General features: G+C 39.5%; 2 protein-coding genes across 4 annotated transcripts; one reads left to right on the forward strand and one right to left on the reverse strand.

Moving 5' to 3' along the window:
* The first annotated feature begins 7551 nt into the window (after nt 1–7551).
* LOC127194284 (transforming protein RhoA-like) lies at nt 7552–8133 on the forward strand. 3 transcript variants are annotated; one of them, XM_051151591.1, is made up of 2 exons: nt 7552–7707; nt 7960–8133. In XM_051151591.1, the coding sequence occupies exons 1-2, from the start codon at nt 7552–7554 to the stop codon at nt 8131–8133; spliced, it is 330 nt and encodes a 109-aa protein (XP_051007548.1). The 3 variants fall into 3 exon arrangements, with proteins under 3 accessions (XP_051007548.1, XP_051007549.1, XP_051007547.1); XM_051151592.1 differs by lacking the exon at nt 7960–8133 and adding an exon at nt 7843–7945 and having other exon boundaries at nt 7552–7721; XM_051151590.1 differs by having other exon boundaries at nt 7552–8133.
* Nucleotides 8134–15451: 7318 nt separating this feature from the next.
* On the reverse strand, nt 15452–15778 carry LOC127194285 (transforming protein RhoA-like). Its single transcript, XM_051151593.1, has one exon. The coding sequence runs from the start codon at nt 15776–15778 to the stop codon at nt 15452–15454; it is 327 nt and encodes a 108-aa protein (XP_051007550.1).
* Nucleotides 15779–17398: the final 1620 nt, after the last annotated feature.

Consider the following 17398-nt stretch of genomic DNA (forward strand, 5'->3'; position numbering starts at 1 on the left):
CTGTAGTTTCCCATCTACCACCTATCACCAGTATCATTTTAGTGATCTGTCTAATTGCAAAAGTCTTTGTAAGTCTTAACTATGTTGAACTAAATTTTGAGGAGGTCTTGTCAGGCTGCTCCTAAATAACTCTAGAAGGAACTATTATCTGTGAATCAGAACACTGTATTCAAATAAAATATTAAAATTATAAAATATGAGCTCATGCAGTGCTGGGCAATTCTTTCTAGGTAGTTCAACTTGTCATTGATTTAGAATATTCTATCTGATGAGTTTTAGGAATAAGGGTAGAAAGCTGGTCCTGGTTTTTTTGAACTAAAACAGGACCCGGAACTGAAATCTATGTGGAATTTGTTGTGTATCATTAAGGAATAGAGAAACTGTTTCCTATTAAGATATATCTAAACCAAATTTAGGTAAAATGTAAGTCAATAAATTGGATAATAAACACGATAAATAGAGATATAATTATTGATAAATTAGAAAACATAGAATTTATTATTTATTTCTTTAAACATTCTACATTGGCAAGCAGGCAAAGTGACTCAAATGTCATGACCTTCTGAAAAGTAATAGACTGTGCTGTCATTCCCCATGCTATATGTAAGGCCATGTGTTTAATGTAAGTCTGAGCTGTATTCTGAACAAACCCACACTGGCACGTTTGCATCATCTTTGTCTTATTAATGCATGTTTAGGAAACATGTCCAATAAGCCGCATCTATACGTATTTTCCCATATACAGATCTGAAATAAAGTTCAAGAAATAGTAATTATATAAGCGAAACCCATTTTCTCTCAAAAAGAGTTCACAAACTCTGTGTGCCCACCAAAGAGCCAGAGCTGAGTCTGTTGGCAAGAAAAAGAATGGTCTGTGATGATGAAATAAACCACATTATTTAGAGCTGTTTAGTTTATGCTGTAAATGTGGACAGATAATGTGGGCTAGAAACATTACTGCCTCCACAGGCATATGGTAATTAGATCCACATTAAAGCCCTCCTGTTAATCGCAGACACACACGTTTGCAGCTGATGGGGTACATCTCTCACACTGAGCTCATCAGCACATCTTTCTGAGTGTGTCTCCTACCTAGGGGGCTGGTGTGGCTCAGCTCAAATGACTCTTTCCTCCTGCAGCTAGCCATATAGAAGATTACAATGTAAACCACAAAGGTAAAAGGGAAGTGCACCATTTCAGAGAAACAGCAGCTCTGGAAAGTAGTTGTTCTCCCTAAGGCTGGTCTGAATTGGGCCACCTGAGCTTTGATTTGTCATGACCAGTCCATGATACAAAGGTCCACAGCTGCACAGAGGTGTAGCCAAAACACAAATGCAAAGCAGAGCAGGGGCGTTGGCCACTCCTCAAGATATCTTAAGTTTCTCCTGTATGTTACACTCCGAACTGTTTTTAAGTATGCTTTTAAAAAGCTTTCCCCATAGTTGTAGAGGATATAGACAATTATTCATACTTTCAGACAAAACACAGAGAGAAGACACTGAAGGAATAGCTTGCTTAGAATCAATATTCAAACATTGGACAGCTGAGACATTATGCTTTCTCCATTAGACGTTCAGCCATATTCAGAGATGTACAATTAAAAAAAAAATATGCCCATAGCACCCAACTCACACCCTTCAGAAGGCAAAGTAAAATTCCATTTTAAAAATTTGCAAAGCTCTCATGCAGCCGAAATCAAATCCTCTCTGCTGTAGCTTGCCATCTGAGGTCCCGGGGAGGCTCACCACATGTGTGCTCTATAACTGTTTGCATTTGGCATCCTTGTTTGCCCATGGTACATGGCAGCCTGATGGGAAGCCTGGCAAGGATTCTCCTGCCCTGCTGCCTCAGAGGATGATATCTTAATATGCTGCGTATAATACAAATAACACTGAGCTCCACATGCTCTCACCAGTGTTCTAGGCTTTTCCTGCCTAAAGAATCAACTGAAGTCACATTTGGTGTGATTATTTTGATGTTTGCCTTGATCCCTGTGGGGCTTAAAGAGATTAAGACCTTGTGATAGCCAGATTGTTGGTATTTAATGCTCCATTACTCAGCTTTCTGTGGGGCTCAGAGTCAGTTGGCAGCACAGTGCCCAGGAAGCAAGCCCAGCCCTGATGCTCTCCAGCAGGGAGTGTGTCAGGGTGACCTCGGAATGGGAAACATGTGCTTCCCAGGAAAGGTGGTGTGGAAAAGCCCATACATTAGTTAGGCATGCCTCGGTGTTCAGTTTTGCCTTTGGAGACATACAGGTCAGATGATTCTCATGAGCATTGCCGTGTACCCTCTTCCATCCATGTGCTGGGAATAAATTTTCTAGCCTTGTTGGGAGACAAGTCTCTCTCATCTCTGCCTATCACAGGAACAGAAACAGTGATTCTCTTTGTTCTGGGATAATAGTTTAGGGATGTTTCTTTAGCACCCTTGGACCACTGTAATGGTCTCCATCCAGAGTACAGAACAGGTTTGTTTGTTACCCAAAATAGTACGCAGTGTCTCCCTTTGAGCTATGGCAGGCAGACTGGCTGCGCATTATGAAATCTGGGTTTCTTGAAGCCCTGTGTTTCTCTTTGAGAGCACAGCCTGATACATTTGATGAAATAAGAGCATTTTTCATAGAAATTAGTCCCCAGAAGTTGGTGAAAAACGCTACGAGTAGTTAAATGTCTTTTGCGCCAAACCAAGGAATTTCAGGTCTTCATGCAGAATTCTGGTTGACAGGCCAACCAGCAAGCAAATAGGGCAAAATCTTATACTTCTGTATACTCAATGAAGTATTTAGTAAATATTGTTTTTCCCAATGCTTGTACATATTTAAGTGTGTGTATTCTTTAATCTTTGAGTTCATGTATACAGAATATACCTGTTATGTTATGTGTAAACATGGGTTAGAACAATCTTTATAATTTGTTTTGTGGGAAGATCATTCATGACTTGAAAAGAGTGCTTAATTCTGTAGGAACTTGCTAGAAAGACGGAGCTCAGAACTATATTTGTTTTCTATAAGAAAGCACATTTTTACTTTTATTTGGAGGGGCACTTATTACCAATCACAATAGCAACCATTAGTCCCTGAATGCCAAAGAAGAGGAAACAATTAACCTTTTTGTTAAAAGTAGACAGCAAATAAATGCACCTTTATGTTGTGTATGGGCCACATTCTTGAAAGTGCCCCAGTCAAATACTCAAAATCAAATCCTCTGTTAACAGCAACTCCTTCCTAGATGTGAAGGCAACATTAGCTTTAGCACATAGATTGTGGCCCGGAGTCAACAGCTGCAGGGCTTGCTGACCTTCTGTTCATGTCATTTATGCAGTGCAATCCTTCCAGTGATGAGAACTTGGTGATTGGCACCAACTTGCACCAGCCGGCAACCTTCCTTTCTCCATAGTGCAACTGCACTCATCCACAGTTGTATAAACAGTACTGACTTTAGTACTTGCTTGTATTTGGGAAAGGTTATTTTTGAAAGCAGTGTGACAATTCTGTGTTAAGATAAAGTCTTTATTCCTAGGTTATTAGATTAATTCAACCTTTTCTTTCATTTAACTATGACTTACATGATTCTTTACACTGCATTTTTGTTTCTAGGTTGAAAAGAGAAAATTTCATAGTTACTGAAGTTAGATATAAACAATAAAAAAAATTCTTCTTTATGGACACTGAGATTCTCATCAATTCCCAGTACTTAACTATGCATTTAAAAATCTATTGCAAACATGGGAAAACCTAATTTGTAAGTGCCCTTGATGACTTAGTTTGTTGAATGTGTAATGCTCAATTCTTCAAAAAATGCACATATTTTCTTATAGTAATGTTTTATATCATAATACATACAAAACAATGCATCTGAAAGGAATTTGAAGTTCAATAAAAAGTCTTAATTGAGTAAAAATAGTGAATTCAGGTAGTCATGATAATTTCAAGTTTCGGCATTGTTATGTCATCAGCATTCTTATCTTGTGGCATGGGCAAGCAATAATAACAGGCATAGGAGGCAGAATTGTCATCTTCTATGTTGTCTACTTTTGATTGAATTACTAATTTTTGTTAGCCTATGATTTTCTTAAAGATATGTTTAATGTATGAATTTAGGAGGAACAGTGATCAGAATTAGACACCGATCCATCTCTCAGATAGCTATGATGTCTAGCAATACCATGAAAGTAAGTGAAGATGCCATAGTCAGTCCCTCCAGATCCTGAAAGGTCACATGTGACATCTGACAAATGGACTTATGATTGTGTAAGGAAACTAATGTCAGTTGCTGTCTGGAAGTTCATGAGAGTTCTTTGACCTTTACAGCTCAGAATGACCCTCTGGGAGAAACTGTATTGCCTCTACGTTGCAATTCCAGTTAAATGTGTTCTTAAATTGCTTCTTGTTCTACAAATCTGTGTTTTGAAAAGATTTATGCTTTATTGTGAGTGTGCAAGTTTTCATTATTTCCAGAAGCAAACTGGCCAGACTTTACATCATCTTTTGAGTGACTGCATTATCATGGGGACGGTACCTCTAAAATTATAGAAGTAACATGCCCTATGGCTTTGAACCAGAGAAGGGCATGCATACATCATTTCATTTCACTAAAACAGTCTACTCATTTGTACATTTGAAGCTTACAAAAAAAAAAAAACTTGTAGGAATCTGAGCTAGGGCAGATATGTATCTGCACAATGCACCACATATGAACTAGCCCTCATCACAACACATGCACGGTGATACTCTGTCACATAGCAGGAAACCAGATAATTAGTGCTTTCTATGATGCCGTGTGATGCAGGCTTTGTCCTAGGCTCTCTGAATTTATCAAGTGGCCCTCTGAACAGCATCAGAACATGCTTGAACTTAGCAGTTGCTGAGCAAAACCGGGCCTTTCCCACCACACTGAAGTTCCAGAATATATTTCAGGAGGACAATCAGTCACCATCATATTTCACCCATGATTAACTTAAGAAATCCAAATTTCTATATGGCTTATGTCACACACTTCCTTCTTCCCCACTATTTTCCTCAGTGTTGACCACTCCTTTGTCAACACCAGGGTAAGCATCTCATAATATATAGAGAGAATCAGTGAACATGCAGCAAAGATGGCACGTTAGTGGATAAAAGAGTAATTTGGAAAAGAAGCTAAATTTTAAATATGCGTGTCAGAATTATTAAATTTTATCCTCTTCAGAGGTATGGAAAAAACTGAATGCAGACCTTCGGCTAGCTCTAATTTCTATGAAAATTTTTAATCCTGTGCCATCAATACTCAAAAGTATGGATAACAATTATCTCCAAGAGAACCTGACTACTGATAAAATAATATTTAAAGAGATAATTGAAAGCAGAAATTTAATCTTTGATGTGAAGATACATTTATATCTCTATATCTGTATCTATATATCTATATCTCTCTCTCTCTCTCTCTCTCTATATATATATATATATATATATAGAGAGAGAGAGAGAGAGAGAGAGAGAGAGAGAGAGAGAGAGTAAATAGTCACATTGTGCAGTGAGGATGGCAGGGGAATGATCCTCTAACTGAGACTTTCTGAGATCTCTAATCATTTAATGCTCCTAGTTGACCTCTATCAAACATTGTAAAGAAAATCTTTCCTATGCCATCTAAATACTTCCTCCTCCTCTTCCTCCTCCTCCTCCCCCTCTTCTTCTTCTTCTTCATTTTCCTCTTCTTTTCACATGGAAGGATTATCTAAAAATAAAATGAAGGTGTAATGCTTTGCGTCACTTCTCAGTGCTAGTTGCTGGCAGTGGGTGTATTCTGGGCATTAGAGCCCTGGCTCCTACATCTCTGTGCTGTGATCTGAGGCTGTGGTGAGGTTGTCGTCCTGCTATATCTACTGTACATTTACTTCTGTTTACATACTTGCAGTGTTTGAAAACATGGTGGTGGCTCCTATGATGCACAACAAATATATTTTCAGAGAATCAAGCTTATCAGGATAGGGATCCCTGTAACTCATCTGACAGAATATGTCGTATTTTTCCCTTTGCCCATGCCTTTTCCCACTCTGCTGAAAGAAGTCTGACGTGTCAACCTTCTCTGTGGAAGGCTCTAGGTAGACATTTCTGTCTTGTTTTAACACAAGAAAAATAACTTACACAAGCTTTATTGCACGGGTTACTTCATGGCGTTTTCCAGCATATCTGCTGGGTGACCCCGAAGCCAAAGGCACGAAGTACATGTCCACTTGCATCTGTTTCCTGTGAATGACATTATTCAATCTTCTCTTCTTGGGGGCTGAACAAAGCTCCATTGTGTATGTATGCATTTCTTTTATTTATTCATCTAGTAGTGGAAATTTAGTGTGGTCCTTTTGCTTGGATGCTGTGAACAAATAAGAACATTCAAGTATTTCTGTAGCATGTTGACTTCCTCATTCAGGTATATGACCAGAAGTGGTAGCTGACTTACAGACGCACAAGAAGTGGTTGCTTAGTTGTTTTATTCTTCTACCTGTTACATGGTTTTTGTTTGTTTGCTTGCTTAGGAAAATACATTTTGATTGCCATAGCAGCTAAGACAATTTCTATTTCTACCAGTAGTGTATGGGGTTTTCTTCTTTTCCCACATTCTTACCAGCACTTATTATATTTTCTTGATCATAGCCATATTTTCCTTGTGGTAATATACAATATTAAAGAGTTTTAATTTTGATTTCCCTCATAGCTAAGTGTAGTGAACACTTTTTGCTCATATTTATTTGTCACTTGTATTGTTTATTGAGAACCATCTGCTCAATTTACTCATTCATAAACTGAAATTTTTTCTTCCAGTGTTTAATTGATTTAGTAGAAAATCTAAATATCAATTCCTTCAAAACCACGGTTATTGAGGATTTTCTCTTACGCTGTAGACTTTCTCACCAATATGTTTATTGTTTTCTGTGCTGTGCAGTAACTTTGCAACCATGCAATTTCATACGCAAGTTCTTAGAATTATTGACTGCCATTGGAATATTTATCAGAAATTTATCTATGGTAGTATCTTGGAGTGTTTTCTCTGTTTTCATCTAACAGTTTCAAGGATCGTTCAATATATGCAAGTCAGTAAATGTGGTGAAACATTAAAGTAGATTTAAGGAAAGAAATCACACAATCATCTCAAAAGAAGGTCTCCTTCTGAGGAGAGTACCTTGAAGAAACAAGTAAAAGAATGTACTTTGAGAATTTCCATCATGCCCCATGTGGGTGTGATGGTTGCTTCAGGACCTTGCTTTCTGGGCAACAGATCTCTTTGGAGCAATCCTGTTAAGTAAGAAGTGTGAGGATATGTGCGGCGGGCCGACTCGAGCCAAGCTGGGCATTCAGGCGCATGCGTGTCCCCTCCCCTCCCTCCATCACCCGCCTTCTAACACCTTCTTCAGTTGGTTCTCTCCTGAGTCTGCCACCTTCTCCTGAGTTGTGCCTCAGAGGTGGTGACTCAGGACAGGTGTCCTCCACACTAATTGGTCTGCCTGGGGATAGTCTGGAAGAGCCTGTGGTCTGAGAAGTCCCAGTTGCTTTACACAGTAACAGAAACATCTTAAGCAATGGCTGCCGTCCGGAAGAAACTGGTGATCGTGGGCGATGGAGCTTGTGGAAAGACATGCTTGCTCATTGTCTTCAGCAAAGACCAGTTTCCTGAGGTTTACGTGCCCACGGTGTTTGAGAACTATGTGGCTGATATCGAAGTGGACGGGAAACAAGTGGAGTTGGCCCTGTGGGACACAGCGGGACAAGAAGATTATGACCGCCTGAGGCCGCTCTCCTATCCGGACACAGATGTCCTCCTGATGTGTTTCTCCATTGGCAACCCTGATAGCTTCGGGAATATCCCACAGAAATGGACTCCAGAAGTCAAGCACTTCTGTCCCAACGTGCCCATCATCCTGGTTGGCAGTAAGAAGGATCTCCGGAATGACATGCACACAAGGCATGAGTTAGCCAAGAGAATGCAGGAGCCGGTCAAACGCGAACAAGGCCAAGATTTGGCGAACAGCATTGGCGCCTTTGGGTATGTGGAATGTTCAGCAAAGACCAAAGATGGAGTGAGGATGGTCTTTGAAATGGCCACAAGGGCTGCTCTGCAAGCGAATCGCGGGAGGAAAAAGACTGGGTGCTTCGTCTTGTGAAGCCTATGCTAAACACAGCTCTGTAGCAACTAATTTTCAAGTGCTATTTAGTAATGTTATAGTGTAATTGCTAGCCTTTTTGTTTATTTCGATGTTTGAGATTACAAGTCAGAAGTCATCTTGCTACCACTGTTTGGAAGGCAACCATGATTGCTAATGCTGCCCAATCTGTGTGGCTGACCAGGGGCCCGATGCCTCTCTAACAGCCCGTCGTGCATTCTACCTGAAACACCAGGCACTAACTGAAACATTTACTATTTCTAGAAAGAGAAACGGTGACTTTGTTAATTAGACTGCAACTACTTCCGGATATACAACCTATCATCTGTGAGCCAGGAGGAACTCTGCTGAGTGGCCACTTGAGACTTTAGTCCCTAACAACTGGGATTGCCATCTTCATTTTTTGTTGAAATCTTTCTCCATGGAGCTGTGGTAGAGTAACAGCTCTATGGCTTCATGGTGGTTACCTTACAGTGACTCTGTAGTTAGTGCCACTTAGTGTATCTTACCAGAAACAACAACTACCCCAGACTAGATGTAGCATTTGGGGTATAATTGGATTGTCTGATGCTGATATTTGTCATTCCTACAGCAAGTGTCCTGGTTGAGAGAAAGGATTGGGAAATAAAGCCAGATGGAAAATTAATTTTTACAATTTTTTATTTATTTTTCTTTTTCTGAGGAAATACAGCCATATTGCACCCCCACCCTCACCGACCACCACCACCACCGCTTTTATCTCTTCACATTGTGGTACCCCTTTGCAGAACTGGGCAAATTAAGTAGGAATCTGATGTCACACCTAAGGCAATGATTTCTTGTGGGTGACATTCTCACCTGGTCTGCAGGGCTGGGTCTACACCAGAAGTACATCTCTGTTCTCCACACATTATCCAGGTTCCCTTGCTGGGTATCCACCTGCCCTTAGCCTTGGCATGAGGTATGGCACTGGACACTTTCTCTTGGGTGACTGAGAGGTCTTTACCAACTAAAAGAATAAATGCGTTTTTCTAAATGTATGCATGTGGATACGTGTGTGTGTGTGTGTGTGTGTGTGTGTGTGTGTGTGTGTGTGTAGGACATAGATGGCAAACTTACGCCCCAAGCCTACACTCAATGCATTCACAATAAAATAAAGAATGAGACTGGATGCCCATCTCCTCCATTCTTAGTCAGGACAGTATTTGAAGTCTTAGAGCAATTGGCAAATGCAAGTATGAAAAAGTATACAAGTTGGAAGGGATTCATGTTATCGATTCTTCAGATGACATGATCCTAAAAATTAAGAGATCTCAGTGGCTTCACAAGAAAACAAAGTCTTATATTTGTTAGGACTTTTAATAAAGGAGCAGAACATAAAATCATCAGATTCAGTAGATTTACGTCATCGGATGGCTCAGTAGGTAAGGACTTACCATGACAGCCTGATGAATGGAGCGAAAATCTGGATGTAGTGGTGAGCATCTAAAAGCCCACCACTGTTGAGGTGATAAAGGGGAGGAGATAGAAGAATCTGCTAGAACGTCACGGACCAGCTAGCCTGGCATCTGCAGTGCCGCAAAAATGATAAGAAACCTTGCCTAAATCGGCTTTCTCTCCCTCCCTCCCTCCCTCCCTCTCTCTCTCTTTCTCTCTCTCTTCTCTCTCTCTGTCTCTGTCTGTCTCTTTTCCCACATATACACATACATTTAGAAAATTGCATTTATTATTTTAGCTAGAAAAAACTAACACATACAGAGAAAACTTCAGTCACTCGGGAGAAAGAGTACTAATTCCACTGCATTGTCCTTTCACTTCCATGTTTGTACCATGACAGTCAGTCATATTCAGCAGACATACAAGCAGACACTTTAACAATAAAATTTTTGTGCCAATAGCACAAAATCAATTACAAGTCCAATCCACAACAGAAAAATAAACGTTTTTTTAAAAGCAACAAAATACCGAGGATGATGTCCAATCTATGTGACCGACCAGGGGTCTGATGCTTCTCTAGAAGTAAATGCCATAAAGGAAGTGTCTTAGTTCCTTTTATATTACTTTGAAGAGATATCAGGACCTAGGCAACTTATGAAAGAAAGCCTTTATTTAGCTTGCTTGCAGTTTCAGAGTGTGAGCTCATGACAGCAGCAGGCGGGCATGGCGATGGAGCAGCAGCTGAGTGTTTACAGCTCATCCACACCACAGAGGAGGCAGAGAGGTGTCAGCTTTTCCCCATGTCCAGTGGCATGCTTCCAACAAGGCCACACTTTCTAATCGTTACCAAACGCGCCTACCAATCTGGGGGCGAACATTCAAACATATGAGCATATAGAGCCATTCTCATTCAAGCCACCACAGGAAGTGAATGGCCCTTAATGAAAACTTTAAAAACACTGAAGAAAGTGTTTAAAGAAAATAAAAGAAATTGGGAAGCTTACTCTAATTCACAAGTTGGAAAAATTGATGATTATATAACAGAAACCAATGTATACATTCCATCCAATGCTTATCAAAATTCTAATGACATTTTTGGAAGAACTAGAATACACAACCCTAAAATTCACATGGAAGACAAAAGATTCCATGAAACCAAAGCAGCTGCTTCAAACTATGCAACAGAGCCATAGTACCAATATATATATATATATATATATATATATATATATATATATATATATATATATATATATATATATATATCACTAAAAAAACAGGCATATAAGTACAGCATGGTGGTTCACGCCTTTAATCCTAGCATTCAGGAGGCAGAGGCAGGCAGATTGCTGTGAGTTCGAGGCCAGCTTAGTCTGCAAAGTGAGTCCAGGACAGCCAAGGCTACACAGAGAAAGCCTGTCTCAAAAAATCAAAAAAAAAAAAAAAAAAAAAAAAAAAAAAAAAGAAAAAAGAAAAAAAAAAAGAGAAGAAAATAGGCATATGAATCAAAATAATAAAAGGGAAAAATCCAGAAATAAACCAAAAAGTTAATCTGATTAGCAACAAAAGTGTTTCAAAAAGCATATATAAAGCTGACCTGGTCCAGGCTGTACTTTCAGTGTCCTAGTCTAGTCCGGCCATCCCTGCCTCTTCCACAACTGATTTCTATACCCAAAACTACAGGCCCCTGCCAGAACACTTTCAAGCTCTCCACCCTGGCAGATCTGCCCTCCTACTCCAGGCTTAGACCAGGATATACGCCCTAGGGTACACACTCACTAGCCCATTTCCCTCTTCCCAACTGAGTTCCTTTCAACTAAGACATTTCCAACTTCTGGGCTCAATCTAGTTGCCTATCCTCTTTTCTGCCCCAACATGATCTATTCATATCAGGCAGAACTGACAAAAGGACTCCATATGCCCAAAGTTCACTGGAAAAACACAAAACAATATGAAATATCAAGCAAATATTTCCTCTCTAAAAACCTACCAGTTCCATAGAAAAGTTTTCCAATGAGCATTACTGAAATGAACTCCAGGACACTGAGTTTAAAAGAACAATCATAAGCTTCATCAAAGCATTTAAGGCATTTGGCATTTAAAGAAGACAGAGGGAAACAGCTCAGTGAAATCAAGCAGAACTTAAGGAGGATAAACATCTGAGTGAGGAAAACAAAGCAAAACAAACAAACAAACAAACAAACAAACAAAAAAAAACCAAAACCACAGAAACATATGGCTGATGGAAATGACAGAGACAGTCCAGAACTAGAGAAGTAGAAATGAAGATGAAACGGAGAAACACAATAACTCAACTAGTAAATTCAAAGGAAAACTTCCTAAGTAGAATAGATCAAGGAGAAGACAGAATATCAGAAAATGATACAAAAAAAGCAAAGGATCTATACTAAATAAACAAAGGACATGGACAAATTATTTTGAAACATAGGAAAGAAACATACAGAAGAGTTCAGACACCAGGAAAGAAAGACCAAATCCTTGAATTATAAGCATTGATGAGGAAGAAGAATGTCACGGATGGAGTTTAGATCTTCCAAAAGATCTTTGAAGAAAGCTTTCCCCAAACCAAGGAACAACTTACTCAAACAGATAAAAGAAGCACACAGAACACCAAGTAGACAAGATTGGACATGAAAATGCCCATGACATTATCAGGTAAAATACTAAGTGTACAGAACAAAGAAAGTATATTGAAGGCTGCAAGAGAGAGAGAGAGAGAGAGAGAGAGAGAGAGAGAGAGAGAGAGAGAGAGAGAGAGAGAGAGAAACCACAAGTGGCATATAAAGGAAAACTCATCAGAAAAAAAAAAAAAACCAGCTATTTTTTCAATAGAAACTTTGAAAGCTGGAAGAGCCTGAACTAATGCATTCCAAGTCCTACAAAACAATGACATCCTAGATTAATATACCCAGAAAAGCTATGTGCCATTGGTGAAGGAGAAAGAAAAATGTTCAATAATATAAACAGCCTAAAAGAATTTATATCCATATAACTGTATCTAAAGAAAATATAGGAATCAGTATTTTGAGCTGAAGAGAATAAAAACCATAGCCCAAGGATTGTGGAAAGAAATATGAAGCCATAATTATTAAAACACAAATTACTACTGAGAACTCAAACAACAACGACAAAAACCTACTAAACGATGACCCCAATTAACAATTGCCTTTCTATGATAACTTTAAAATCAGTGGCCTCAATTCTCAAATCAAAAGACAAGGTCTTATTTAACAATCAAGAAACAAAATCTACCTATTTGTTGTGCACAAGAAACACTCCCTGGTTTTAAACTAGACACTGCCTTTGAGTGAAAAGACTGACAAAAGCAAGGGCATGAAGCTTTGTCTATGCATAAACCAAATATGTCTGTCAAATGTATTGGTCCAGAAGGCTGAAGATGATGCTCCAACGTTATAGAGAGTGTTGAGTGACTGTTCAGGCAGTAAATTGTCTCAGTGGTGGCATTGGCAAAGCACTAATCATAGCCATAAGAGGCAGAATTACCATCTTCTATGTTGTCTGCTTTTGCTTGCATTACTAATTTTTTGTTAGCCTATGATTTTCTAATAGAGGTTTTTAATTCATGAATTTAGGAGGTACAGTGATCAGAATTAGACATCAATCTACCTTTCAGATAGCTATAATGTCTAGCAACACCATGAAAGTAAGTGAAGATGCCACAGTCAGTCCCTCCAGACCCTGAATCGTCACAGGACATACTGCATGTGATATCTGACAAACGGACTTATGATTGTGTAAGGAAACTAATGTCAGTTGCTGTCTGGAAGTTCATGAGAGTTCTTTGACTTTTACAGCTCAGAGTGACCCTCTGGGAGAAACTGTATTGCCTCTATGTTTCAATTCCAGTTAAATGTGTTCTTACATTGGCTCTTGTTCTACAAATCTGTGTTTTGAAAAGATTTATGCTTAATCGTGTGTGTGTGCAAGTTTTCATTATTTCCAGAAGCAAACTGGCCAGAGTTTACATCATCTTTTGAGTGACTGCATTATCATGGGGAAGGTACCTCTAAAATTACAGAGGTAACATGCCCTATGGCTTTGAACCAGAGAAGGACATGCATACATCATTTCATTTCACTAAAACAGTCTACTTATTTGTACATTTGAAGCTTACAAATAGGAATCTGAGCTAGGGCAGGTATCTATCTGCAAAATGCACCACACATGAACTAGCCCTCATCACAACACATGTGCATAGTAGGAAACCAGGTAATTGGTGCTTTCTGTGATGCCTTGTGATGCAGGCTTTGTCCTAGACTCTCTTGAGTTTATCAAGTGGCCCTCTGAACAGCATCAGAACATTCATGAACTTAGTAGTTGCTGAGCACAACTAGCAGATTCTTCTAACTCCTTCTTTATCAGCACAACAGTACTGGGCTTTTAGATGCTCACCACTACATCAAGCCTTTTCCTCCAGTCATGCGGCTGACATGGTAAGTCTAATACCTACGGAAGCTTCGCAGGACTTGAAGAATCTCCTGATCATTGCGTGCTGACTTTCTTCTGCTACTTTACTAAAAGTGCCAACAAATATAAGAAAAAAGTTGTTATCTTGTGTTGCCACTGAGATCTCTTTTTTTTTTTAATTTTTTGAGATCTCTTAATATAGCATCATGTCATTTGAAGAACTGATAACATGAATCCTTTCTGATTTGTATGCTTTTTCAAATTTGCACTTGTCTATTGTTCCAAGACTTGAAATTCTGTACTGAATAAGAATGGAGGAGATGGGCACCAGGTCTCATTCCCTATTTTAGAACAAATGCATTGAGTGTAGGGTTGAGTGTAAGTTTGCCATAAATGCCCTTCCGCCCACATACACACACGTATCCACACACATACATTTAGAACAATGCATTTATTCTTTTAGTTGGAAAAAACCCTCCAGTCACCCAAGAGAAAGTGTCCACCTTCACACCCCATGCCATCCTTAAGGACAGGTTGATCCCAGGAGAGGCAATTTGTTCTCCACATTACTGTGAAGAACAAAAGTACTTCTACTGTAGACCCAGTCCTGAAGACCCGTTGAGAATGTCACCTGCCAGAAGTCATTCACTTAGGTATGACATCAGATTCCTACTTGATTTGCCCAGTTCTGCAAAGGGGTACCACAATGTGAAGAGATAAAAGTGGTGGTGGTGGTGGTCAGCGGGGGGTGGGGACGCAGATATGGCTGTATTTCCTCAGAAAAAGAAAAATAAATAAAAAATTGTAAAAATTAATTTTCCATCTGGCTTTATTTCCCAATCCTTTCTCTCAACCAGGACACTTGCTGTAGGAATGACAAATATCAGCATCAGACAATCCAATTATACCCCAAATGCTACATATAGTCTGGAGTAGTTGTTGTTTCTGGTAAGATACACTAAGTGGCACTAACTACAGAGTCACTGTAAGGTAACCACCATGAAGCCATAGAGCTGTTACTCTACCACAGCTCCATGGAGAAAGATTTCAACAAAAAATGAAGATGGCAATCCCAGTTGTTAGGGACTAAAGTCTCAAGTGGCCACTCAGCAGAGTTCCTCCTGGCTCACAGATGATAGGTTGTATATCCAGAAGTAGTTGCAGTCTAATTAACAAAGTCACCGTTTCTCTTTCTAGAAATAGTAAATGTTTCAGTTAGTGCCTGGTGTTTCAGGTAGAATGCGGGCTGTTAGAGAGGCATCGGGCCCCTGGTCAGCCACACAGATTGGGCAGCATTAGCAATCATGGTTGCCTTCCAAACAGTGGTAGCAAGATGACTTCTGACTTGTAATCTCAAACATCGAAATAAACAAAAAGGCTAACAATTACACTATAACATTACTAAATAGCACTTGAAAATTAGCTGCTACAGGGCTGTGTTTGCGCATAGGCTTCACAAGACGAAGCACCCAGTCTTTTTCCTCCCGCGATTCGCTTGCAGAGCAGCCCTTGTGGCCATTTCAAAGACCATCCTCACTCCATCTTTGCTCTTTCCTGGATAGGAGAGCGGCCTCAGGCGATCATAATCTTCTTGTCCCGCTGTGTCCCACAGGGCCAACTCCACTTGTTTCCCGTCCACTTCGATATCAGCCACATAGTTCTCAAACACCGTGTCCACATAAACCCCAGGAAACTGGTCTTTGCTGAAGACAATGAGCAAGCATGTCTTTCCACAAGCTCCATCGCCCACGACCACCAGTTTCTTCCGGACGGCAGCCATTGCTTAGGATGTTTCTGCTGCTCTGTAAAGCACCTGGGACTTCTCAGACCACAGGCTCTTCCAGACTATCCCCAGGCAGACCAATTAGTGTGGAGGACACCTGTCCTGAGTCACCACCTCTGAGGCATAGCTCAGGAGGAGGTGGCAGACTCAGGAGAGAACCAACTGAAGGTGTTGGAAGGCGGGTGATGGAGGGAGGGGAGGGGACACGCATGCGCCTGAATGAATGCCCAGCTTGGTTTGAGTCGGCCACCTGCACACACACACTCTCACACTTCACAGTTCAACAGGATTGCTCCAGAGAGATCTATTGTCCAGAAAGCAAGGTACTTAAACAAACATTACATGCACATGCTGCATGATGGGATTTCTCAAAGCACATTCTTTTACTTGTTTCTTCAAGGTACTCTCCTCGTAGAAGGTACTAAAGTTTGTGAAAGGCCTTCTTTTGAGATGATTGTGTCATTTCTGTCCTTTAATCTATTTTAATGTTTCACCACATCTACTGACTTCTATATATTGAACGATCCTTGTATCCTTGGAGCGAAACCTCTTGGCTTAAAGTTTGTGATAATTATTTTTAATATTCCTCGAACGCAGCTTGCAAGCAGTTTATTGAGGATTTTTTTTTTTTTTTTTTTTTTTTTTTTTTTTTTTTTTTTTGCATAGAGGAAGTTGATGAATGGTTTCTTTGTTATGTCCTTACCTTGGGTTTGGTAGAGTATACTATTGGTTTCATAGAGTGAATTCAGTAGTGTTGTTTTCCTTTCTTCTATATAGAAAACAGTTGTGGATGCTTGGAGTCAACTCTGTTTTAATGGCTTGGAAGAATTCAGCAGGAAATACTGCAATCCTGGGATTTTCTTTGTTGGAAGACTCTTCATTACTGCTTCCGTTATATTCTTTGTGGTGCTTCTCTTTAATTTGCTCACACCTTCATTTTGATAGATTATACATAGAAACTTATCCATTTATTTTAGATTTTCCATTTAAAAAATGTAAGTTTTCTGAATGATCCCTAACAAATCTCTGAATTTAATTGGAATCTCCTGTAGCATACCTATATTCATCTCTAGTTTTATTAATTTTGTTTTCTCTTTCGTTTGGCTAATTTTGTTAATGCCTTGCCAATCTTGTTGATCTTTTCAAAGAACCAATTCTTAGTTTCATTGATACTTTGTATTGACTTTTAGTCATTATTTTTACCAATCCCTGCCTCTGTCTTTATTATTTCTTTCCATTTTTTGACTTTTTGTTTGGTGTGTTTTTCTGTAACCCCGAGCTGTTTCCTTCTGTCTCCTTTATATGCCAAAGGCCTTGAATGCTTTGATGAAGCTTATGATTGGGCTTTTAAACTCAGTGTCTTGGAGTTCATTTTGTAATGCTCATTGGAAAACTTTTCTACGGAACTGGTAGGTTTTGGAGAAGAAGTATTTGCTTGATATTTCATATTGTTTGTGTTTTTCCAATGAACTTTAGGCATATGGAATCCTTTTGTCAGTTCTGCCTAATACGAATATTTCATGTTGGGGCAGAAAAGAGGATAGGCAACTGGATTGAGCCCAGAAGTTGGAAATGTCTTAGTTGAAAGGAACTCAGTTGGGAAGAGGAAAATGGGCT

The sequence above is a fragment of the Acomys russatus genome, chromosome 10, assembly GCF_903995435.1.
Source record: "Acomys russatus chromosome 10, mAcoRus1.1, whole genome shotgun sequence".
Lineage (NCBI taxonomy): Eukaryota > Metazoa > Chordata > Mammalia > Rodentia > Muridae > Acomys > Acomys russatus.

Bases quoted from the DNA above. Each gene is read 5' to 3' on its own strand.
- LOC127194285 (XM_051151593.1), bottom strand. From the start codon at position 15,778: ATGGCTGCCGTCCGGAAGAAACTGGTGGTCGTGGGCGATGGAGCTTGT.
- LOC127194284 (XM_051151590.1), top strand. From the start codon at position 7,552: ATGGCTGCCGTCCGGAAGAAACTGGTGATCGTGGGCGATGGAGCTTGT.